This window comes from Furipterus horrens, unplaced genomic scaffold (assembly GCF_987537825.1).
Source record: "Furipterus horrens unplaced genomic scaffold, mFurHor1.1.pri manual_scaffold_3, whole genome shotgun sequence".
Taxonomy (NCBI): Eukaryota; Metazoa; Chordata; class Mammalia; order Chiroptera; family Furipteridae; genus Furipterus; species Furipterus horrens.
Genome location: NW_028327173.1, coordinates 31484028 through 31510464, shown reverse-complemented (window position 1 = coordinate 31510464; position 26437 = coordinate 31484028). Strand labels below are relative to the sequence as shown.

Sequence of the window (26437 nt, the reverse complement as noted above, 5' to 3'; positions counted from 1 at the left end):
ATTTATTTATCTTTTCTTTGACTCAAACTGACCTCACCTAGTGTCCAGTCTCACCCACCTCCCTTCTCCCTTGCTTAATCATTAAGCACTCAGGACAATGAGGTTCCGGTCAGCATCCAGTAGTCTTAGAAACAAAGCCTTGGGTCTTTTGGCCACAGAGAGAGTTTTGGTCAAACTAGAGAGAACATCTAGCCCTCAGTTGTGTTTCAGCCCCAGAATGACCCCGCCACCCCTGCCCCAACCACAACCTTGAGAAACCAAATAAAGCAATGCCATGCCATGGCTGATGTCAGGACTAGATGCAATGGTCACTTACTCCCTACCCTAGCGCTGACCAATCAGTAGAAATCATGACCCTGACTCTGACCCTGACTGTGTCTTTAACTCCCTTAGTCACCATGATTAATGATTTTTCCCCTATATAACCCATCCCTTAGAAGCCATCAAAGAGCCAGGTCTTTGAGCATGAGCTACCTGTGACTCCAGGAGCGACATCCTCTCCTTAATAAATTCTTACTTTCTTGGCTACAAATTGCTGTTTGTGTCTTATTGGGCTTTGATGCATACAGGCAAATTGGATCCCGTCAGTCCAGTAACACAGGCGAAACTATAGTGACGGAAAGCTGATAAGTGATTACCTGGGACCAGGGATGGTGGAAGGGAATTCAGTGTAAAGGAGCACAAGGTAAGTTTTTAGGAGGTGAAATTATTTTCTATATTTTGATGGTGGTGGTGGTTATACTATTATATACAATTACCAAGAGTCATTAAGCAGCACATTTAAAATTAATATATTGTATAAAAATAACTTAAATAAGGGCATCATGTTACATTTAATCTTTTGGGACTAAACTTTTTAATATTTTATTGCTAAGATTCATCCATATTGTTATGTGTCATTATAGTTCATTTGTTTTGACAGCTGTATAATATTCCATTGTGTGAATATTCCAGTTTATTTGTACACTCTTGCTCTTGGGCATTTGGGTTTGCTTCTGAGATCTGAGCTGCTATGAACATTCTTGTACATGTCTCCCAGTGTACATATATGAATTTCTCTTGGATTTATCCTGAGTACTGGACTAACTGGATTGTAGAGTAGGCAAATATTCCATTACAGGAGACAAACTTCTTTCAAAGTACTTTTCTGTTTTTCTTACCTGGGTCTGTCTGTCCCCAATAAGACTGGGACCCCAGGAGCAGAAGGCCCTCTCCTCTTCGATTATCACCGCTTAGTATTCAATTAGCACCAGCCTGCACACCCAGGAGGCCAAAGGCAGAAGCCCAGCACCTGAGTAAACAGCAGGAAGAGAGCACCTACCATACAAGAAGCTAATTATGTTCCTACCCGCCCTGGAACTCCATCTTACTAGCTTCACTAGGATTTTGAGTCTAGAAGGTGTTCCAGGGACTTGTTATAATGCAAATCCCCCAAAAGGAGAAGGTTTAACCTCATCTAAAATCCTTCTCAGCTGACACTTCTAATAGCCAAATAAGGATTAGCAGGAAAGGCATAAAGAACAAAGGGAGAGACAGAAGAGGAAGAGAAGGGATGAAGAAAGTAGGAAGAACCAAGAATACCAGTATTCTAAAATTATGCAGCCTTTTCTACACAAGGACAAGTTTTTCAGAAAAAATATTTTAATTAAAAAAGCAATATCTTGCAAGTGACCCCAAACAATTTTTCATATCCCTGCCACTCAGGGATTGCCTTATTTGTGCTGCAGTTACAAAAACAACATAATTAGCATGTAAATAGTAATTAATGTAATGTTGCTCCAAAAAACAAGTGTGTGAGGTAAGGCCCTATAGTGCTGGAGAACGGCTCTGGGTGATTTGGTGTGTGTCAAACAACTGGCACCAGAGTTCAGCCACAGACCAGAAAACAAAAACAAAAACAAAATAAAAACAGAATATAACAAGGCATTAGGCGATTCCTAGGTGCTCAGTAAGCAAAGAAGGAGAACTGCCATTCCCAAGGATGAGGCCTCATTAACCTCCGCAATCACAATTGCTACATCTCCAGCAGCTCCCTGGCTACCTGTCATATATGAGCTCAAGGAATACTTGCTAGAGGAATAAACAATAGAAGAAACACACAAAAGGTTATCGCAGCCCTGTGGCAGAGCAGCTTCCCCAGCTGCAATGGACAGCAATACTGTTACAGAACCCCTGGGCTACTCCAGTTGAAAACAAACCCACGCGCTCTTTAGTCAGGGGCCCGATTGCCCGCCGCCAAAATTATAACTCTCAATACCAGAGTTTGGTGAAAAGAAAAAGAATTGTTTATTTAACAGTTATATAGATTTAGTTATTTGCGGATTTCTGTTATTAAGTCTTATGCTCTTTAAAACACCCACAAACACATATCCTTGCCTCCCCCCCTTCCAAACCAGGCTAGTTTTAGGAAAGTCACAGAAACCGTTTCCCTACTTTCCAAACACAGTTCAGCTTTACCAGCAGCTGCCAATCATTCAATCCTGATTGGGGAGGTCCTTTCTGTGCTGTGGCGCCCTCCAGCTCTCAATGCAGGACCGCCTGGATTCTCAGCCTCCTTGCAAACTGCCTTCTTCCTGCAAAACCGCGTGGATCTTCTCTCCTTCTCAAAACTGCATGGCGAGAGCCTCTTAAAGCAGCCTGGAGACCCCTTCTCCAAGCCACATGGAGAAGGCTCCTTCACCAAGCCACGTGGAGGGAGCACACGAGAGAGCGAGAGCGAGCGCGAGCGCGCGAGTGAGAGTCAGAGCGCCAGAGCCCGAGTGAGAGCCCGAGCGTGCCAGAGAGAGTCAGAGCGCCAGAGCCAGAGCGTGAGTGAGAACCCGAGTCAGAGAGCGAGAGAGAGTCAGAGTGAGAGCACGAGCGAGAGCCAGAGAGAGTCTGAGCTAAAATGTCTGCAGCTGCTTATAGATCCCTGACTGCGTCATCTGACGCAGTGGGCGTTGCAAACAGTTCTGACCATTCACAGAACCTTACGTAGGCTCTGTGTGCTTTCCATACCGTCCCCTGGTTCAAGACTCCTCCCATCTGCCTGAGGCTTTGGATTCATTAAAGCCATTTTGCATAAGAAAGACAGTAGCCACCAGCCTCAGGCATGTGGAAGCATTTGAAAAGCTGCTTACTTCTCCCCATCCCCCAGCAGCAAACTCTGGGGATTTTTGGACTCCCCTGTTTCTGTAACAGTACTGTTGACAGCAGGAGGAATAGCTAGAATTATTCAGCTCAGGAGAGCTTTCTCAATTTAAGTAAGCAGATTATTATGCAATGGCTTAACATTTTTAGTTACTTGTTCCTTAAATTAGATCACAGGCCATATGGAGTAACTAGGTAGGCTTGTTTGGGCCCATTGGCTGCTCAAGACTGATCATGCAGAAGTCACCTCAAGTGATAAGAGGGGCTCTGTAACCAGAGGCTTGTAACCAGGCTGAGGTCCTAAGCATTGACACCTGGGAGCTAGTGCTCAGTAGCAGCAGGTAGAAGTAGAACTAAGTACTCAGACTAACATGAGGCCTCCAACCACAGCCTTACATCTATGGAGCTTCAACAATTTTATTGGCTAAATGCTTCTTCCCAAGTTTACAGTTTCAAGTGTGGGCCTGCTTACTGGCTCCTTCTTCTAAGACTCCCATTGGGCAGGAACCTTTAGTACAGCCTTAGAGATGAGAAGTGGGAAGGGGGGATGTAATAAGCAAGTTAGAAACCTGCAGATGCTCCACAATTGGACATCAGGACAGGAAAACTCCTACATCCTAGTGCTAAAAAGTATCTACAGAAAGACTTGAACAGCGTGAAGACAGGACCCAGAGTACACCTTTGCCACTGGTCTGTTTCTGGTGCCTCCGTGGGAGTACACCTTTGTCTTCCTCTACCAGGGCTTCAGGAACAAGGTGAAGCTATGTCAGTCTACACATTTTGCAAAAGTACATAGGCCCAAAATTAGCCATGAGGTTTGGGATTACCAGCTCCCCAACCTGGCAAGATGGAAAAAAAGAGAATGTGTCCATGAAAAGCTTTCGGAAGTGAGTCAGGTCTTCCACCCGAACTTCGATGCTGTATTGATTGGCCAGGAGTTCGATGGTGCCTTGCACCACATATTCGTTCTGTAAGTGTGACAGTGAGCAGGTGGAATAGACAACGTGGCCTCCTGGTTTGGTGGCAAGGAGTCCAGCCCTGAAACCAGAAAGAGACAGAAACAGTGACTAGTGAGCTTCCCAGAAGAAGGAGGGTAACAAAGGTGCTAGAAACATAAAGGTATCTCCTATGGGATGGGCAGCTGTGTTAAAAGGCTCTGAAGTCCCTTCCACAATGAAAAGTCATTCTCAAGGCAGAGAGCAACGCAACCTTACTCCAAGGGCTCTCCTTAGAAGCCTTCTCAAAATGATCCCCTGAGCTCTGGCTCCAGTTTTGAACCAAACCCTGATGCTGGCTATGGATTAAGTCCTTACCCCAGCCCTACAGAACCTTGACCTCAGCAACTATTTTTCAAACTTGTGCTACTTACTGGGACTGGACTGGGATTAGCCTGGAGGTAAGTTAACATAAGTGAATCTGAGCAGCCCACCCTGCTGTGCATGTCTTAGCACATAGGGTTTTTTATGTTCCAGAGAAGGACCATCCTATGATGTCTATCTCATCCAGGCAGATCCTCTGCCAGAAGACCCTTCTATGGGTGATGGTTTTGGCAAGAGCTTCCAGTCCTCAGGTGACCAGACCCCCAGAGTACTCTGGCCATAAAGTCCTGTTTTTGTAAATCTATCACTCACGCAAGAAGCTGCACCTGCAGCATAGGTAGCTTCTGCCGCTCCTTCTTCCTTGAACGCTGAAAAATGTTGTTCTCCTCCTCATGAAGGGAGTGGCGGTCTGTGGTACAGGGTACATCCACCAGCACCTGTCCAGAAGTGTTAGAGGGTAAAGTGTCAGAACTCCTTACAGGCTCCTCTTCCTTAGGCCAGGGCTGTTTTAGGCCCCTGACCTGGGAATTCTGTAGAATTCTCTCTGCCCATCCTTCCATTATAGAGTACCCGATAAAGCTTCTCATCTGAACCTGGTAGAGAATTGTGAAATAATGAGTGGGAAAATAGTATGTTTAGATATACCCATGGCTGATCAAAAAACTAAAACCAACATATGAATAACTATAATTAAGTAATCGATATCAACCTAGGAAGAAATCTTCAGTGCTTCAGAGCTTTGTCCTTGGTTTGGTCCTTAGCTGTTTGAATAAAAACATCTAATTTACAGATCATATAGTGCCCAGAGGATAGCTAATATACTGATTGACAGGATCAGGATTTAAAATAATCTTACACAAAGACAATGCCATATCCAATTTGATAAAGTTTTAAAGTGAGAAATGTAAAATCATTCATTTACTAAGAGCTTACTCTGTACTAGGCACTAGAAACAAAAACAAAAAAATTTTTTTAATTGCCCTATGTTTATGTTTCAAAAAAGTAAACTCATCTAAGAAAAGATCTGTGAATTTTTGGTTAAACAAAAACTCCAAGTAAATTAACAAGACCCAAATGTAGGATAGTCTGATGTATTCCTAGGCTGCACAAATTGACACAGAACCTGCAGAGTAAAAGAAATAAAGATTAGCTTGTATTCTGGTCAGGTTTCATATCTCAAGAACTGTGATGGGACTGGCCTTCACAGGAAAAAGAAGCATTAAATAGGGATGCCTAGCAAAGGGCCACTGGAATGTTTAGAAATCACATCATAGAAGAAGAGTAATACTTCTGTTTTCAGCAATGTAGTAAATTAGATGTCCTGGAAACCCTTGTAATGCAAAATATGTAAAGACTGGATAAAATATATCTTTAAAATACTTCTAATGCATAGCTCATAGAAAATCAGAGAAACCCTTAAAAGCAGAAGCACAAATCTAGGGAGGCATGCTGGAGCTGAAGCTGATGGCTTCTGTCTTTCACCAAATCCCTAGTAAATACTCCTCATCCCCCCTCAAAAAAGGACAGAAAACAGGGCGCAGGGCCCACTTGTGGTAGGGAATTGGATTGGAAATCCATAGCAAAGCCAAATCCTCAAAAGGCTACACTGTCAATCAAAGAGTGAACTAGAAGAGAAAAAAAAATCAGCCCACAATAGACAATAGAACTTGTCTGTTTTGGCTTTAATTCTGGCCAAATAGAAAAAAAGAAGAAGAAGAAGAAGAAGAAGAAGTCTCCCTGAGAATTTGTAATCATTAAGGTAGAAGGCTTAAATTCATAATGCCTGCACAATCCAGAAAACCCCATATAGAGCTATTAATGATCCTGGATTGACAGATCCTCCAAACACCTGGAAAAAGCAAATACAGGCTCCTTTATGGAGGAATGCAAATCCTCTATTTAGGGGACTATAATTAACAAGGCAATGATCATAGCTGACAGTAAATAAAATTGGGTTTTTTCACTCCCAGTAAAGGCAAAATAGCTTGTTGCAAACCAGCCCTCCAGCTGAACAACTGAAATGCTTAACAAAATATTTAAAATATATATCTGAAGTCTAAATTAGAGATCTAACTACCAAGGAAGCAAGGACTTCAGGGACTAGTAACCTAGAGAGAAAAAGTACAGGGAGATGAGCCAGAAGCATTCAGTTTTACTGCAAGAAAGAGGTGGAGAGGTTGCACAGAACTTTCAGCAGTCTTATGGGGTTAAGGGATAAAAACTCGAGTTCAGAGTCCACATGAAGAAGCAGAGGGTCTTAATAAGCAAATACCTCATGCCTTGAGTTGGACCCCCAATATTTAATACCATGGGTATAGAGGTAAACTGGAAATAGAACAGAACTCTCAAACTCTATATATGAATCAGCCTCATTTCTGACTGAATTAAGATGATCAGCTATGATGTTAACTGTCATCCTGAAGGAAAACCAAATCCTTTCTACAGGAAAAGATCTAAAGCCTCAGATTATCTCTACAATTTTTCACACAAAATATCTGACATTAAAAAAAAAATTACTGCCCTGGCTGGCGTGGCTCAGTGGATTGAGCGCCGGCCTGTAAACCAAGGGATCGCTGGTTCGATTCCCAGTCAGGGCACATGCCTGGGTTGTAGGCTAGGCCCCCAGCTGGGGTCGTGGGAGAGACAAGCACACATTGATGTTTCTCTCACTCGCTTTCTCCCTTCCTTCCCCTCTCTCTAAAAAAATAAATAAATAAAATCTTTTAAAAAAATACACTAATTGAAATTAAGAACTCAATAGATGCAGTGGGCCCTGCCCCATGTGGCTCAGTTGGTTGGAGCACCATCCCGTACACCAAAAGTATGAAGGTTCAATTCCTAGTCAGGGCATATACCTAGGTTAGGGGGGTTCAATCCCAGGTCAAGGCGCGTATGGTAGGTAAACAATCGATATTTCTCACATCGATGTTTCTCTCTCTCTCTTCCTTCCTTTCTCTACAATCTCTAAAACTTTTTTTTAAATAGATGCAGTGGTAATGTAGATTGGTGCAGCCACTATGGAAAATACTGTGGAAGTTCCTCAGAAATTTAAAAGTAGAGCTATCATATGTCCCAACAATTCTACTTCTGGGTATTTATCTGAAGGAAATGAAACACTATCTTGAAAAGATATTTGTACCCCCATGGTTATTGCAACATTATTTACAATAGCCAAGACACAGATACAACCTAAGTGTCCATCAACCATGAGTGGATTTTAAAAGTGTAATATTACATGTATACATACAATGAAATATAATTCATCCATAAAAAAGAAGAAAAACCTGCTATTTGAGACAACATGAATGGATCTTGAGGGCATTTTGCTAAGTGAAATAAGTCAGGCGAGGGGTGAGAAATGGGTGAAGTAGGGGAAGGAGGTCAAAAGATACAAACTTCCAGAATGTAATGGACAATATGGTGAATAAAATTAACAATACTGTATTGTTTATTTGAAAGTCGCTAAGAGAGAAGACCTTAAGAGTTCTCATCGTAAGGAAAGAAAAAAAGGGAATTCCAGCCAAGATGGAGGTGTAAGTAGACACGCTTTGCCTCCTCCACAACCATAAAAAGGATTACATCTACCTCAAAACAAAAGACAACCAGAACGACCAGAAAATCAAACTGCATGGAAGTCCAACAAACAAGATATAACGAAGCAATACTCATCCAGACAGGTAGGAAGGGCGGTGCTGGGGCAGAGAGGACATGGTGTGGCAACTTTGGCGGCAGTGGTGGTAGCAAGGTAGTGGCTGTGGCTCATCATTGGAAAGAGCAGTCACACATTATAAAAGGCAGGAGGGACACCTGGGGAGTGATCCCAGTCCCAGGCCAGACTGTGCAGCTCATGGTTCTAGCGCTGGGAAAATAAAGCCGAATTACTTCTGGCTGTGAAAACAAGTGGGGGCTGGGGCGGTGGAAGAAATTGCCCATCTCTCATGAGAGTACGTTTAGAGGCCCTCCAATCCCAGAATGTGGGATGGTTCCCACCCACTCTGGGAACCATCACCAGGGCAACAGCTAGAGGAGTGCCAGTTGCATATGGGAAGTGGGTGAAATGATGGGAAAAGGGATGAGTGCTGGGAAAGCAGCATTGTTCCCTCTCAGACCCTTCCCCCACCTACAGAGCCACAACGTGGTGAAACGGGTCGCCTCACACTGACAGATACCTAAGGCTCTGCCCCTTACAACATAACAGGTGCAACAGCTCTACCTAAGACACAGAGGCAAACACAGGAGGCTGTCAAGTACAGGAGACAGAGAAGTATGGCCCAAAAGAGGGAGCAGATCAGGGTTCCAGTGGGAGAACTAAGTGACGAGGAGATAGTGAACCTAACAGATGTAGAGTTCAAAACACTGGGGATAAAGATGTTCACAGACTTGACAGACATGACTGAGTACACCAAACACCTAAGGAAAGAAGTGAAGGCTATGCTAAGTGAAATGAAGAAAAATCCAAATGAAACCAATGCTGAAGGGAAGGAAATCAGGGTTCAGATCAATGATTTGGAACATAAGGAAGAAATATACAGTCAACCAACAGAGAATGAAGAAACAAGAATTGAAAAAAATGAGGAGAAGCTTAGGAACCTCTGGGACAACTTTAAATGTACAAAAATCCAAATCATAGAGGTGCCAGAAGGAGAAGAGGAAGAGCAAGAAGTTGAAAACTTATGTGAATAACAGAGAAAAACTTCCCTAATTTGGTGAATGAAATAGACATACAAGTCCAAGAAGCACAGAGTCCCAAGCAAGCTAGACCCAAAGAGGACCACACCAAAACACATCATAATTAAAATGCCAAAGGTTAAAGATAAAGAGAGAATCTTAAAAGCAGCAAGAGAAAAGAAGAGAGTTACCTATAAAGGAGTTCCCATAACACTGTCAGCTGATTTCTCAAAAGAAACTTTGCAGGCAAGAAGGGACTGGCAAGAAGTATCAAAGTGATAAAAAGCAAGGGCCTACAACCAACATTACTCTATTCAGCAAAGCTGTCATTTAGAATGGAAGGGCAGATAAAGTGTTTCCCAGACAAGGTAATCTAAAGGAATTCATCATCACCAAGCCCTTATTATATGAAATGTTAAAGGGACACATTTAAGAAAAAGAAGATCAAAACTATAAACAGTAAAATTACAACAGACTCATAACTATCAACACATGAATCTAAAAACAAAAACAAAAACAAACTAAGCAAACAACTAGAACAGGCACTGAACCATAGATATGGAGACAATATGGAGAGGTGTCAGTGGGGAAGGGAAAGGGGGAGAATGGGGGAAGAGGTGCAGGGATCAAGAAGCATAACTAGTAGGCACAAAATAGAAGAGACGTTAAGAATAGTATAGGAAATGGAGAAGCCAAAGAACTTATATGCATGAACCAAGGACATGAACTAAGGCAGGGAGGAAACTGCTGGAGGAAAGGGAGGTACCAGGCAGAGGGAAGTGAAGGGGAAATAACTGGGACAACTGTAATAGCATAATCAATAAAATTTACTTCAAAAAATTGTAACTATGTATGGTGATGAATATTAACTAAACATTGTCATAATCATTTCACAATATGTACATATATCAAATATGTCGTCGTCGGCAGCCGTCCGTCTCGAGAGACGATGGTGTAGCTTCTTAAGAGTCTATCTGCACCGCCGAGAATGGCTGTGCAGTCCAACTCGGGAGTGACACGGTATCTGTCTCCTCCTGTGTTGAATCGACATCTTGTGATGACGCTGGAGTGTCCTCTCCAGTGAAGCTGAAGCTACAGAGCCTGGGCAGGGTGATATGGAGGGTCTGCTGTTGCCCATGCAGCAGACCCCCCCTCTCTTCGCAGCTGAAGGATCCAAGGGAAAGACGGAGTCAATACAGCTTGGCTTCAGGTGCGCCGCAGGAGTTGCCGGTGTTGACTACAACGTCAAACCGCCTTAGGGACTCCGGCTCCGGATTTTCTGTCGGGGTTTACTCCCTTAGCCTTTCTCCTGAAGAGGTATGCCGCAAGGCAGCGGAGGTTTTTTGGAATCAGAGTTTTCCTTCTCTGATGTGCCCTGACTGGAAGATCGAACCAGCGACACTTAGCTCGCAGGCCGACGCTCAATCCACTGAGCCAAACCAGCCAGGGTCTATGTTGAACACCTAAAACTAATACAATGTTATATGTCAATTATATCTCAATTTTTAAAAAAGAACTCAATATGATGTATTTAATAGCATATTAGACACAGTTGAAGAAAGGACCAGTGACTCAGGTCAAAATAAAATCTCTAGATTGAATCATGAGGAAAAAAAGGAGAGAAATACAGAAAAAAATATAAAATATATATGCGACACTGTGAAAAACCCTAACATACATGTAATTAGAGTCTCAAAATTATAAGTGAGAAAAAACAAGGCAGAAAAAATACATAGGGACAATGGGTGAGGAGAGGGTAAAGGGGAAATAAATGGTGATGAAAGAAGATTTGACTTGGGTGATGAACTCATACTACAATATATAAATGATGTATTACAGAATTGTATCCTTGAAACCTATGTAATTTCATTAACCAATGTCACCCCAATAAATTCAATAAAAATAAAATTACATTTTTTTAAAAAGAGATAATGGCTGAGAATTTTCTAAAACTGATGAAAAAAATAAAACCGCTGATTCAAGAAGCACTATGAACCCAAAACAATATACTTATTATCTTTAAAGGAATTTTAATAAGATTTATAGCTGGCTTGTCAACAGAAACAATGAATAGCAAAAGAAATGAAATAAGATTTTCAAAATGCTGAAAGAAAAAACTACCAACATAGAATTCTATGTCCACTGAAATTATTTTTCAAATTTGTTCTTTAGATTAAATGTAATCCCTGGCAAAAAGCCCTGAAGATTTTGTTGTACGAATTGAAAAACTGATTCTAAAATTTATGAACATGCAAAGGAGCAAGAATAATTCAAAAAACAATGTTGGAGAATTTACTATACCAGATATCAAGACATTATAAAGCTACCACTGAGACATACATTTTTTTGAAAGGAAAGACCAATTGGCCAATAAACAGAACAGAGTCCAGAAACAAATCCACAAATATATGGATAACTGATTTATGACAAAGGTGACATGGCAGAGCACTGGGAAATGAACAATCTTTTTAATAACTAATGTTGTATCCACTAAAATCACTTTGGTATCCTTACTTTGTTCATTATACATAAAAATCAGTTTCAAATGGATTATAAATCTAAGTGAGGAAGAGGTAAAACAAAAATGTTTCTAGAAGATAATAATATCTTCATTATCTTAGTGTAGGCAAAGGAATCTTAAATAAGACCCAAAAGTACTAACCATAGTGATAAATTTGACATTAAAAATAAGAATTTCTGCCCTGGCTGGCATGGCTCATTGGTCGGAGTGATGTCCCGTAAACCAAAAGGTTGCAAGTTCGATTTCCGATCAAGGCACATACCTAGGTTGCAGGTTTGGTCCCTGGTTGGGATACGTGTGAGAGGCAACAGATTGATGTTTCTCTCCCTCTCTCTCTCCCTCCCTTTCCCTCTCTCTAAAATCAATAAGCAAGTCCTTGGGTGAGGATAAAATAAATAAATAAGAACTTCTGTTTTAACATTAAGAGGGTGAAAAGATAAGTCATAGAGTAGAAGATATTTACGATACATATACATTCAATAAAGGACTCATGTCCAGAATACATTAACAACACTCACACATCAATAAGAAAAAGACAACTCAATAGAAAAAACAGGCAAAAGATGAATGTTCACTTCAAAAAGAATGGCCAATAAACACATGAAAAGATGTCCAAACTCATTAATCATCTATAAAGTGAAACTTAAAACCACAGTGCAAATTACACCATTACAAACACCCACCAAAATGGCTAAAATGGGGGAAATACAGTATACGTTGATGAGGTTATGGAACAACTGGAATTCTCATACACTGTAAGTAGGAAGTAAGATGGCAGAATCACTTGGAAAACTGTTTGACAATATTGACCTAAGTTGAATGTATACATATCTATGACCCAACAAATTCAACAGAAATGTGTACATAAGTGCACCAAGGAAAAACATTTACAAGAATGTTCATAGCAATACTGTTAGTAATCACCCCAAAACGGAAATAACCCAGTTGTCTACTATGAATAGAATGGACAAATAACTTGTTATATATTTTGTTATATATGCATACCATGGAACATAATCCAGCAACCACTGCTACAGGCAACAACATGGATGAATCTCACAACCATAATGTTGAGAGAAAAAGTCAGACAAGAATGCTTACTATATGATTACATTTATATAAAATTCAAAACATCCATGGTTTTAGAAGCCAGAATAGTGATCACCTCTAGGAGGGTAGAAAGGGGCATAAGAGTTTCTAGAATGCTGGTAATTATTTCTTGAAAGGGTAGTAATAATACAGTGTGGAGCAAAAGTAGGTTTACAGTTGCAAGTACATGAAACCCAGAATTTATTCTTGTATTATTATTTATTAATTATTGTATTATTGTCCATACAAACAACTATGTTATACTCCAATAGAAAAGTTATTAGAAAATTATGATAGTTAACAAAAGTAACCACAAAATTTAAAAGGAAACAAGCCTCCTTGAACAGCTGGCAGAAACTACAAGCAGGAGAATTAAACCCCCCAAACAGTTTTGATACTGAAATGACCTAATATTGAACTAAACTATAAAACTTCCTAAATAACGAAAGAAATTAAAAGAAAACTGAAAGAGCAAAGAAAAGAGATCACATAGTGAAAGAAACAGTGAATAAAACAAACACAGTAACTTCTGGCCAAGATGGAGGCGTAGACAGAAACACTGTGTCTCCCTCCACAACTAAGAAGGAATACAACTACCTCAAAACTAGAGACAATCAGAAGTTCCAGAAAATCAAACTGCATGGAAGTCTAAGAAAGATATAAAGAAGGAATACTCATCCAGACAGGTAGGAGGGGCGGAGCCAAGGCGGAGAGGACACGGTGTGGTGGTGGCAGCGGCAGCGGCAGGCCAGCAGAAAGCGCAGTCACACGTTTTAAAGTCTGGAGGGACACCTGGGGAGCATTCCCAGCTCCTCACCGGACCTCACAGCTCACGGTCCCAGCACAGGGGAAAATCAAGCCTCATTGCTTCTGACTGTGCAGACCAGTGGGGGTATGCGCGGAGGCAGAAACTGATGGTCTCAGCAGAGTCCGCTTGTTTAAAGGGCTCCCACGGTCCTAGAACGTCCACAGACCCACCCACTCTGGGAATGACGGCCAGGGCAGCAGCTAGAGGGGCGCCAGTCCAGTGAGGAAGTGGGAGAGGTGCTTGGAAAAGGAGTGCTGGTCAGACGGCATTGTTCCCTCTCAGACCCCTCCCTCACATACAGCGCCACAAAGTGGTGAAACAGGTTGCCCTGTATGACGAATCCCTAAGGCTCCACTCCTTAAAACATAACAGGAGTGACAGCTCTACCTGGGACGTGGAGGCAAACAAACACAGGAGCCTGTCAGAATGAGGAGACAGAGAAGTAGGGCCCAAAAGGGGGAATGGATCAAGGTTCCAGAAGGAGAACTAAGTGACGAGGAGATAGCCAACCTAACAGATGAGGAGACAGACAACCTAACAGAATTCAAAACACTGGTGATAAAGATGCTCACAGGCTTGACAGATATGCTTGAGTATGGCAAATGCATAAGAGAAGTGAAGGCTATGCTAAGTGAAACGAAGGAAAATCCACACAAAACCAATGGTGAAGGGAAGGAAACCGGGGTTCAAATCAATGATTTGGAACATAAGGAAGAAAAAAAGTCAACCAGTGCAGAATGAGGAAACAAGAATTGAAAACAATGAGGAAAACTTCCAAAATTTTGCAAAGGTGATGGACATACAAGTCCGGGAAGTACCAAGGGTCCCGGGTGAGTTGGACCCAGAGGGGACCACACCAGGATGCATCATGACTGAAATGCCAAAGGTGAAATATAAAGAGAGACTCCTGGGGGCAGCAAGAGAGAGGTGGAGAGTTGCCTACAGGGGGGTGCCTATAGGACGATCAGCTGATTTCTCAGAGGACACTTTGCAGGCAGGAAGGGACTGGCAAGAAGTATTCAACGTGAAGAAAAGCAACCTACAACCAAGATTACTGTATCCAGCAAAGTTATCATTTGGAATGGAAGGGCAGATAAAGTGCTTCCCAGACAAGGTAAAGCTAAAGGAGTTCATTATCACCAAGCCATTATTATATGAAATGTCAAAGGGACTTACTTAAGAAAAAGAAGATAAAAACTATCAACACTAAAATGACAACAAACTCACAACTATCAACAACTAAATCTAAAAGAAAAACAAAATCCAACTAAGCAAACCAGAATAGGAACAGAATCATAGGTATGGGGATCATTTGGAGGGTTATCAGCTGGGAGAAACAGTGAAATGGTGCAGGGACTAAGAAGCATAATCGGTTGGTACAAAATAGACAGGGAGAAGTTATGAATAATACAGGAAAGGGTGAAGCCAAAGAACTTATATGCACGACCCATGAACATGAACTAAGGGGGGTGGGATTGCTGGAGGGAAAGGGGGTACTTGACAGAGGGGAGAAAAGGGGGAAAAATTGGGACTACTGTAACAACATAATCAATAAAATATACTTAAAAAATAAAAAATAAAAAAATAAACACAGTAAAATAATTTCACAGAGCTGAGACCAAATTTACCAGTAACATCAGTTGTTTTATTAAATACTTTATTTTTTAAAGATTTTATTTCTTTTTAGAGAGAGGGGAGAGAGGAAGAAAAAGAGAAACATTGATGTGTAATGAAAACGTCAATTAGTTGCCTCTCACACACCCCAACTGGGACCATGCCAGCAATCTAGGCATGTGCCCTGACCAGGAATTGAACCAGAGACCTTTGGCTCTGAGGAACAATGCTCAACCAACTGAGCCATACCAGTCAGGGCTAATTGTTTTAAAATAATAAAATTTACAGATTTATTTACAAAGCTAAGTAATTCTATAAAGTATATGAGATACATCTAAAAGGAAGTGCTTCAACAAAGTTAATACAAAGCAATGGGCAAAGGTATAACTGCAGTGCATATAAAAAGAAAACTGAGTTTGCATACAACTATTTGTTCATCAAGTAAATTAACAAAGACATCTTCAGGACATTAAAACTATTTTCAGTAAAACTAAGGAGTTCATCAGATCCAAACCACTGTTATATGAAACGTTAAAGGGACTTGTTTAGGAGAAAGAGGATCAAAACTATGAACATTAAAATGAAAACTGGATCACAACAACCAACAACAGAAGCTAGAGAATCGAAACAAAGGCAAACTAAGTAGACGACCAGAGTGGGAAAAGAATTTAAGTATGGGGAACATTTTGGGGGGAGGTCAGCAGGGAGGAGGAAGGGGGAAAAGGGAGGAATTAAGAAGCATAGTAGGAGGGAGTGGAGTAGATAGGAAGATGTTGAGAAGAACTATATGCACAACCAATGGGCATGGACTAAAGTGGGGGGACAACTGGAGGGAAGGGGGTCACTGGGTGAAGGGAAACAAAGGGAAAAGAAATTGGGACAACACTAACAGCATAATCAATAAAGCACTTTCAAGAAAAATAGGAGACAGCTCATTCTATATTGTTCCAGAAGGCATAGCTAGGATCAACGAATGGAAATAAGAAGAAGAAGAAGAAGAAGAATTGCGACAATGACAATATTATTAAGTGCTTTCTGTGTGCCAGGAACTGTGTTAAATGCATGCTTATTTAACCTTCACTTATGAAACAAGCACTACTATTATCATCATAATTTAACAGATGAAGAAGCTGAAGTTTAACCAAAAGGTTAACTTGCCCAAATTTTTTTTAGTAACTTGCTGGCAAGTGATGGAGCCAGGATGCCAATCTAGCAGTCTGACTCGAGAATCCTAGTACTCAACCATACATCACAAAATCTACAGATTTTAATTCAATAAGAAGAACTTTCTAACATCAGAGGTGTGCCATCACAGAACCTTAGTGAGTGCCTGTCAATGGAAGCATGCAAGCACAGTGTGAATAACAATGATGGCTACTATCAGCCTAATCTTCAGGGCCAGGTACAGTGCTAAGGACTTTCCCTGGATACTCTCACTGAATCCTCATAACAACAGTACATAGTAGTGTTCCCTATTTTACAAATGAAGAGGCTGAAGTTCAGCAATATCGAGCAGCTTTCCCAAGGTGAATTTGTGGCAGCACTGTGACATATACAGTACACATGTTAGGTTGATGGCAGAAGTCAGAAGTCACGCACTCTCAACTGAGTTCTGCTGCCTCTCTATCAAAAAAGCTGAATAGGGGATTCCTACACAAGTAGGAAGCAGGTCTCTCACAACAATCCAAGATACTATCATCCTTGGTCTTTCTTTCAATTTCTTAGAGTGGTTGAGGCAAGACAATGAGAACATATTAGATAAATGAGTCAGATGACAACAGAAACAAAATTTTTAAAAAAATTTAATTTTTATTTTTAGAGAGAGGGGAAGTGAGAGGGAAAAAAGGGAGAGAAACTTTGATGTGCGAGAGTAACATCGATTAATTGCCATTCTTACACTCCCAACCAGGGACCTGTCCCACAACCCAGGCATGTGCCCTGATCAGGAATTGAACCAGTGACCCTTTGGTTTGCAGGCTGGTGCTCAATCCACTGAGCCACATCAGCCAGGGACTATATATATTTTATATCTTCAGAAGTATATGTTTTCTTTTTTTTCTTGCACAAAAGTTTTTCTTTTTTTTTTAAAGTATATGTTTTCAATAAATATTTGTAGAATCTGCTAATTAAGAGAAAATATAAATAATTTTAAAATAGGAAATTACTTTCAATAGCATTCATAACAGAATGTAAATTAGATGTTATCAGTTTGGCAAAAAACAAAAAGTCTGATAACACCAATAGTGGAAGAATATGAGGAAATGGTATTCTTATTCATTAGTAGAACTGAAACTGATTTAACCTCCACAGAGAGTGACTTAGTAACCTCTGTAAAATCTTTTCTTTTTTAACTATTTTATTTATTTATTTATGCACTTATTTTTAGAGAGAGGGGAAAGGAGAAAGAGAGGGAGAGAAACATCACTGTGTGGTTGCCTCTCACGCACCCCCAACTGGGGACCTGACGTGCAACCTAGTCACGTACCCTGACTGGGAATCGAACCAGCGACATTTGGTTCGCAGGTCGACGCTCAATTCACTGAGCCACAGCAGCCAGGGCTTGTAAAATCTTAAATGCATAGAATTGTTATCTAGCAATTATACTTCAAAAACATAAAACTAAAAAGGACATTATTAAGTGAAAAAATAATGCCAAATTCAGAATAGTGAGTATAATATACTATCATTCCTATTTTTAAAAAAATACACACATTTATATTTGTATATACATAAGGAATATATTTTCAAGGATACAGAAAAATATATAAACAATGGTCATCTGTAGGGAAAGGAAGTAGATGGCTAGGAAACAGGAGTAAGAAGAAAATGTACTTTTCACTGGATACCCTTTTGTGCCTTCTGAATTTTGCACCATGTGCTGTATTAATATTCAAAAATAAATAAAATGAGCTTATTCATATTCATTTTAATGAGGGTTTCTAAGCAACAAAGTGAATTGAGAAATAAAATAAGCTAACAAACTTTTTTTACATTCAGTCCGGTTCAAACTCTGTTGTTGTTTTTTTAATTTATTTTAGAGAGAGTAGGAGGGAGGAAGACAGAGAGAAACATCAATGTATGGCTGCCTCTCACAATTCCCCTAACAGAGCACCTGACCTGCAAACCAGGCATATGCCCTAACTGGGACTCAAACCAGCGACCTTTTGATTTGCAGGTCAGCACTCAATCCACTGAGCCACCCCAGCCACAGCTCAAACTCTTTTTGCTGCTGTCTCTAATGAAGATAGCCAATTGTTAGGGCTAAAGACCACCATTTTGCCTGCCCCTGTGACCTGCCATTTGATGTACTGGGATGTGGAGGACCTGAACCACCGCCAGGGCTGAAACAAAGAGGGTATGTGTCACCGGCCATGGACCAATCACAAGATTCTCTATTATCAGAGGCAACTGAGGTACAGTTGCTGGCATCCTGCTGAAAACCGGTTATTCCCCTATTACCCCTTCCCCTGTCCTTTGAGCATTTCCCAGAAACAAGGACCATAAATCTCCTGGCAGCCATCCCTAATCAGGACGTTGTTGTTTCGCAAACACCTACACCCTTCCCCTGGGGCTGCAGTCACTCCAGACTCAGCCCGCCTGCTTGGACCTCCCCAATAAAGGCTTTGAACTGGTTTACTATCTCCTCCTTTCTTCCTCGCACAAAGCTAACATTTGGTGCCAAAACCTGGAAAAAACTATGACAGTTCTGCAGATGACTGTTTTCTCCAAATCTCCAGGGAGAGCTGGCCAGGTCCAGAAACAGCCCCACAGGCTCAAATATGTAGATTAGTCCTACTGCCCCAGGGCCTGGAGTCAGGAGGAGGAGAGATTTGACTGGCTGGATGTCCCAGGTCAGGAATCACTCACCCTATCATAGGTGTCCCCCTCCAGTTCTCCCCACTTCCTGCCATCCAGTGAGGTGACTCGAACTCGACTCTTATCTCTGATATCTTGAGGTACATAGCTGTGAAGGATCTTCTGAAGTCTGCCTGTTCGGGAAGTGGAGAGATCATTGGCAGCAAGATTGCCTGTGGGAATATAAATTTTAGGACTGTTTTCTTACTTCTGTAAAAAATGCCATTGGTATATTGATAGGGATTGCACTGAATCTATGGATGGCTTTGGGTAGTATGGATATTTTGCGCCTGTGGGAATAAAGAAATTTCAGAGGCCATGGCCTACTGAAATACCCCACAAGCAATGGTTGTAAAAAGAAAGAAGGCGGGACTTCCGGCCAAGATGGAGGCTTAGACGGACACGCTAGGTCTCCCTCAACAACTATAGAGGAATACAACTACTTCAAAACAAAGGATAACTAGAAATTCCAGAAAATAAAACTACACGGAAGCCCAACATATGAAGTTATAAACCAGCGGTGCCATTTGGGCAGGTAAGAGTTAAAGAAGGCAAAGCTGTTTGCGGAGCGGCGGGCGGGCGGCGAAAAATCCCGGAGGCAATCAAGCCCCTGGCGCGTGCGCGACTCCAATCAAGCCCCTGGCGTACGCGACTCCGGGCGCTGGGGAGAGCAGCCGCAGCATCGCCTTGAACAGTGAGGCCCAGGGGGGCGGGAGGACGGATCCCGGTCTCCTAGCTGAATAACTGTGTGAATCCATCTTGGACCCCCGCCCCCACAGAAAGCACCACAGGGCTGCGAAATAGGTCGCAGACAGGCACTGGTCGCTAATTTGTGACGCGTACACAGGCACCGCCCCGGACAGCCAGCCCAGGAAAACAAAACGCATCTGTCAAAATGTGGCAGACAAATATAGAGATCCCGGTGGCACAACTCACCAGACAGCAGATAGAGAACCTGACAGATGAACAGATAAGAAACCTGTCAGAGGCTCAGTTCTGGGCCATTGTTATCAGGTGGCTTACAGAATTCACAAAAGAGCAGGAAAAAGATATGAAAGAAGCGAAAAACTTTCATAACGAAAGGAACAAAACCACATACGAGACAGATGGTGAGGAATCCAGAGTTCATTTCAACAAACTGGAATATGGAGAAGGAACAAGCAGTCAACCAATGCAGCGAGAGGAAATAGGAAGCAACAATGAGAGGATCAGAAACCTCTGGGACAGCTATAAAAGGCCCAACATAAGAATCATTGGTTTGCCAGAGAATGAGGAAGATGAACTAGAACTTGAAAAATTGAGTGAAAATATAATAAAGGAGAACTTCCCAGACTTGGGGAAGGGAATAGACATGCAGGTCCAGGAAGCAAGGAGAGTTCCCAAGAGACTGGACCCAGGGAGAACCACTCCAAGACACATTATAATCAAAATGTCAAAAATTAAGGATAAAGAGAGAATCTTAAAAGCAGCAAGAGAGAAGAAAAGAATTATGTACAAAGGGGTCCCAATTAGACTATCAGCTGACTTCTCAAGGGAAACACTACAGGCAAGAAGGAACTGGCAAGAAATATTCAAAGTAATGAAAATCCAAAACCTACAACCACGAATACTCTATCCAGCGAAATTGTCATTCAGAATAGAAGGACAGAGAAAGTGTTTCCAGGACAAAATAAAACTGAAAGAGTTCATTAGATCCAAACCACTGTTATATGAGATGTTAAAGGGACTGGTTTAAAAAACAGAAGCTAGGGAGATGAAACAAAGGCAAACGAAACAGGCAACGAGAGTGGAAAAGGAACTATGGGTAAGGGAAGCATAGTGGGGGGAGGTCAACAGGGAGGGGGAGTGGGGAGAGGGAGGGAGATGATATAGGAATTGGGGATCATGGTAGGAGGGAATGGAATAGATGGAGAGAGATTGGGAGGAACTGTATGCACAACTAATGGACATAATCTAAAAGGGGGGGACAACTGGAGGGAGGGGGGCCACCGGGTGGAGGGGAGCAGAGGGAAGGGAAATTGGCACAAATGTAATATTTTAATCAATAAAACACATTAAATCTGAAAAAAAAAAAAGAAAGAAGGCGCCCAAGTCCCTGATGACTGTAGAGCCTCCATACCAGCCTTGGACTGCTTATATCCCAGCTTCTCTACTGTAAGAGAGAAATAAACTTTTCTTCTTTAAGCCAGTTAGTCAAGTTTTTTATTGTATATGACAAAAACCTAATCTTTATTGATTCACCATCTTTCCTTTTCCCTTTTGTAACAGATACAAGTTTAAGAAATATCTCACTTTGCCCTGGTTGGTGTGGCTCAGTGGATTGAGCACCAGCCTGTAAACGAAAAGGTCGTCATTCAGTTCCCAGTCAGGGCACATGCCTGGGGTTGCGGGCCGAGTCCCCAGTTGGGGGTGTGCGAAAGGCAACCAACTGATGTATCTCTCACACAATGTTGCTTCTCTCCCTCTCTTTCTCCCTCCCTAAAAGTAAATAAATATTTTTTTTAAATAAAGAAATATCTCACTTTGCTCTTCTACAATTAAAAAATTACTGTAAGCTTTATGATAAATGGCAATTGACAGTAGGCTTCAGATTCAAGGAGCAAAATGGAGGTGAGAAGTGTGCTCTAAAACTAAACAGTACAGAGGGGGACCAAGATGGCCGCGGAGTAGGAACAGTGTTCTCAGCTCGCTCCTGTTAAGGAGACAATCCAGGAGGAACAAACTCGGGGAGGAATGACTGAAACACAACAAGGACACCAGCCTGTTAAACCAAGCACGCCGTTGACCGGAGACAGCCAACTGACCTGGAGTCTGCACGATCCTTCCCCATGTGGGAAGGCCACCCTCCCCTCCACACCCCCACTCTTATTAGGGTTTTCTGGACTCAAGGGTAGGTAGGACGACGACCATGTCCAGCTTGAAGCAGCTAGAGGAGCTTGAGACCTTCGCCCATTGTCCTTTACAAGATTACAAAGGGTCCTAATATTTGAGAGGGGGGGGATAGTTAATTTTTACGAACCAGGGGTATGGACTTGGGGGGGATTGCTGGGGGAGGGGGGTGCTGGGTGGAGGGGAACAAGGGGGAGAAAATTGGAACTGTTGTAACAATATAATCAATAAAAAACATTAAAAAAAATAAATAAAATAAAATAAAACTAAACAGTACATACCTTATTTAATGGAAGTAATTACTATGAATCAGTTTAGTGTTCCTACAAAGAAATATGACCCCAGTTTTTGAGGACACTTAAGGAAGTAAAAATTAGATTCTACATTCAAGAGGAATTTGCAGTTGGATATGAACTGAAATTGATGGGGTACTCAAATGTTGGAAAATTTTAGTTTCAGGTAAGTAACAGCTAATAAGATTAGTAGTCAATGTATATAAAAAGCTATGGTTTCAGAAACTGGAGGTATGACCCACCTTGACTCCAGGAACCCATAAGCAGTCCCACTTTTGTGCCTCAGGAGGATTGCAAGCAATCAAGATGGTATCTGAGCCATTATACTCCAGGGTGACCACCACCCAGGACACAAAGATCACCACCCAGGACACAGATGAAAGAATGTTGCTTTTATCTGATTAACTTTTACCCTGAATTCTAGCCCCTTACCAACACTTTTCTTCTCCTTATAAAAAGGGTCTGTTTATAAAGGAATTTAAGATAGTCTGTTAGGGTGCAAACCTGCCGTCTTCTCAGATCACCAACCATCTGAATAAATTGCCCATAAAGAATCAATCCCTGTCTCTGCTTATTGGGTCTGGTAGATGACAGGCAGCATGAGCACCAGCTTTTCCAGTTTCAAAAACAGAGAAGCTAGGTCCAGTTCTGGCTCTATATCTTCAACTTACATAAAAAATTTAAGTTATTTAATCTCTCCAAGGCTCAACTTCCCACTCCATAAAATATGAGGGCTGGACTAGATAAACTCTTAAGTTCCTTCTTACACTGAAACTCCTATCTCCCTAAAATCAGGGAGTCACTGGGATAAGAGTGAGATGCTGATAATTCAGCACACCTTAGAGGAGCAACTCTCCTTGGCCCTTCTCACTCCTCTTAGTTCTAGTTCCTCCTCTTCCAAGTAACCCTACTCCTTTCATTCCTCTTCTAAAGGATTCCCATATCACTCAGTAAGATCAGCACAGCTCAGCACACAGGGTGGGATCTCTTGCATTGGACTCATTATACCATATCGACATCTTTTCTCCTCTGCCTCTGGACCTCCAGAAGGCTGAGATCAAATGTAGAACCTCTCTAGAATCACCCATGGGGCCTTCCATGAGGCTGGAAGCTAACTCAAACCATACAAGTTGTCTGATGAGAACTGGAAAAAAAGGGTCCAGGCCTAAAAACTGGGGTATATTGCAAGAGAAGACTGAGCACCATGGTGAGTATGAAAATCACAGTCCCCTTGTGGATATTTGTTAGGTCTTTAAGGAGAAAATACTGCCTATGTTAAGGCAAGATGTAGGCCAGTGAATGGATGAAGTGAACACTTATAGTGCACAAGGCCCAGGCTAGACTACATTACTAAAATAATAAGACTTGGGCCTGTTCCTAAGGAATTCATAATCCTGAAGAGGGAGAAGATGCATAGCCAGTAGAGCTCTGATGCAAAGCTAATAATGTGCTAACAGTTACAAGGGATTGATGCCTATGGTTGGGCACATAGGAGACAGTAGAGATCATGAGGGAAGGCTTCCAGGAGGTGGCACTCTTGAGCTAAGGTTTGAAAGTTAGAAGGATGTAGACAGGCCAGTTGGGATTGGGTAGGCATATTCTAGAGAGAAAAGTTAAGATGGACAAAGGGGGAGGCTAATTTGGGCAACAGGGAGTAGCAGGATATGGCTGAAACACATAAAGCCTGGGAAAGAATAACACATAAAGCTATAAAGGGTCGCTGTAGCCAGATCTTATTGCTTTAGCTGGTAGGCTAAGGAAATGGAACTTAATCTTAGAGGCAAAGTAAACAGATGAAAAGGGGTGAGAGTTATCGTGTAGTAGATTGACCAGGGTGCTGCTTTAAGATTGCTCTGCTCAGCAATCTTTCTTGGCCAAGTGACAGAGAAATATAGGAAATAACCACCAACGGAAAAAATACACCAGCTTAGCAAGCAAGCACTATCCCCCCTCTGACCTTAGGGCCACAGAACCCATCATATTCAGGGTGCCCCTGACTGAGTGAGATAGGAAGCCCTCTCTGTCCAAGACACCAGCCCTCTGACTTACGGCAACAGCCAGTCTGAAGCAATGCTAGTGTCTTTCCTCCAGGGGCTGCACATAGGTCAAGCACTATGTCACCAGGCTGCAGGCCAAGGGCCAGGACAGGCAGCAAGGAGGCAGCATCCATCAGGTAGTAGTCCATGACACCCAGGCTGCCAAACCTAGAAGAGAGAAGAGGACCTTATGGTCAAATTCCATATCAGGAGATCCACTGGGAGTCAAGGTCACCAAGTCTGTGCCTTCAGGGGCTACTGAGCTCTACTCAACAAAAACTTCTTTCTCAGACCCACACTCATTTATTTACTCACTTACCCATTCCTCTACACAGCAGCCAGAGTAATCCTTTTAAAACAGATCAATTCACTCTAATCAGCTCTACTAGCCATTTTGCTATTCCTCAATTAAGCCATGCCTGCTCCTGTCTCAGGCTTTTTTTGGTTTGTTTTTGCTGTACCTTTTGCCTGCAACATTCCTTCTCCAAATATTCCTCATTTGTTTCCTCACTTCGTCAGGTTTCTCTTCACAAGTTACCTCATCAGAGAGGCATTCACATTCTCTGACTACTCTATCTAAAAATAGAAGCCACCTACTTCTATCACCATCTATCTCTATCATGCATCACATTTCTTTTCTCTTTAAAGTACTTACTATTCACTTTATATGTATAGGGTTTGTGTGTGTGTGTGTGTGTGTGTGTATTTCCCCCCTATCTATCCCTATTAGAATGAGGCACAGATTTTTCCTGATTTGTTCACCATAATATCCCCAATACCTGTGCCTGGCATATAGTAGGAACCCAGTTTTACTGGGTTACATATCAAGATACAAAGTACTTTGTGGATTCAGAGAAGAGTGCCATCAGTTATGCCTGTCAGGGACCTGAGTTAGGTCTGATGAAGGAGGCCTTCATTAGGTAAAAAAATAAAATAAAATAAAATAAAGAAAAAAGGATGGAAGGAGACTTGACTTGGGGTAGTCAATACACAATACAATACAGTAGTCCTTCTCCATATCGTGGTTCACTAATCGCGGCCTCACGGTATCACGGGATTTTTAAAAATATTATATTTATTTATCACAGGTTTTTCACTATATCACGAGATTTTGCAGTACTGTATACATATGTTGTTAAAGTTACATAGGTTTAAGAGTATAGAATAAATGTAAGGTTCCTACTTCGCAGGGGGGTCTAGAACGTAATACCCATGATAAGTGAGGGAATACTGTATACAGATGATGTATTATAGAATTATACACCTGAAACCTATATAATTTTATTAACCAATGTCACCCCAATAAATTCAATAAAAAACTAAAAAATGGAAAAATAACAATACGTAAAAAAGGAAGAAAGAAAAAAAGAAGAGAAGCATTCCAAGCAGAAGAAAAAAGAAGCAAAAGAAGAGAGGCATGCAAACTCACAGCTTCTTTCAGAAGCAGTGATAATCTGGTGAGGCAGAAATACAAGGTTCATGGCCCTGGCCAGGTAGCTAAGTTGGTTAGAGTGTCATCCCAATATGCTAAGGTTGTGGGTTCCAATCCCCAGTCGGGGTACATACAAGAATCAACCAATGAATGCATAAAACAAGTGGAACAACTCTCTCTCTCTCAAATCAATAAATAAAAAATTATTAAAAAGTAAATATAAGGTAATGAGATTGAGCTGGGAAAGCAATAAAGCCAGGATGGAAATGGTCTTAAACTCTTTGCTAAGAAGTTTGGACTATAACCTGTAGGCACGTACCAAACATTTAAGGAAAATGATGTAATCTGAAGTTTTAGGAAACTAGAGTTAGAAAGAACAAATTAGAGACACTAGTGAGAAGGTTGTTACAAGAATCCAAGTGAGAGTCAACAAAGCATGAAGACAGGCAGCAATAACGTGGGTAGAGAAAAGGACAACAGACAAGAACCTAATGGTCACAAGACTCCTCATTGCCAGGCCAGTTGTCATAAGGGCAACTGGTGGTACCGCCATTCCCCATTCTCCTGCCTGAGTCACAGCTTAACATGGAGAGTCACTGGAGTCAGACTCAAGGAGACAGAAACCTGTTCCTTGTTATCCTGACAGGAAGGCTCCGGAAGAAAGCTATAACAGGACATAAGACATAGATAGCACCACTGTGGGTCAGCTACAAGGGCTACAATCACCAGTTGTAAAGCTGTGGCACCTCTGGCATTTAGAAATGGGATCAGGCTATGATGGAAT

At 41.6% G+C, this 26437-nt stretch overlaps 1 protein-coding gene across 3 annotated transcripts in view; it reads right to left on the bottom strand.

Moving 5' to 3' along the window:
* Positions 1 to 3528: 3528 nt before the first annotated feature.
* The window catches only part of NSUN4 (NOP2/Sun RNA methyltransferase 4), a 32394-nt gene continuing 9485 nt past the window's right edge, over positions 3529 to 26437 (bottom strand). Inside the window, exons 3-6 of one of the 3 annotated variants that reach the window (XM_090269386.1) lie at positions 24235 to 24389; positions 19016 to 19176; positions 4761 to 4885; positions 3529 to 4167 (exon numbers count right to left, since the gene is read on the bottom strand). In XM_090269386.1, coding sequence (XP_090125512.1) covers positions 3891 to 4167; positions 4761 to 4885; positions 19016 to 19176; positions 24235 to 24389 — 718 coding nt within the window. In that variant the 3' untranslated portion in view covers positions 3529 to 3890. The remainder of the gene's footprint in view (positions 4168 to 4760; positions 4886 to 19015; positions 19177 to 24234; positions 24390 to 26437) is intronic. The other 2 variants (XM_090269388.1, XM_090269387.1) reach the window with 2 other exon arrangements.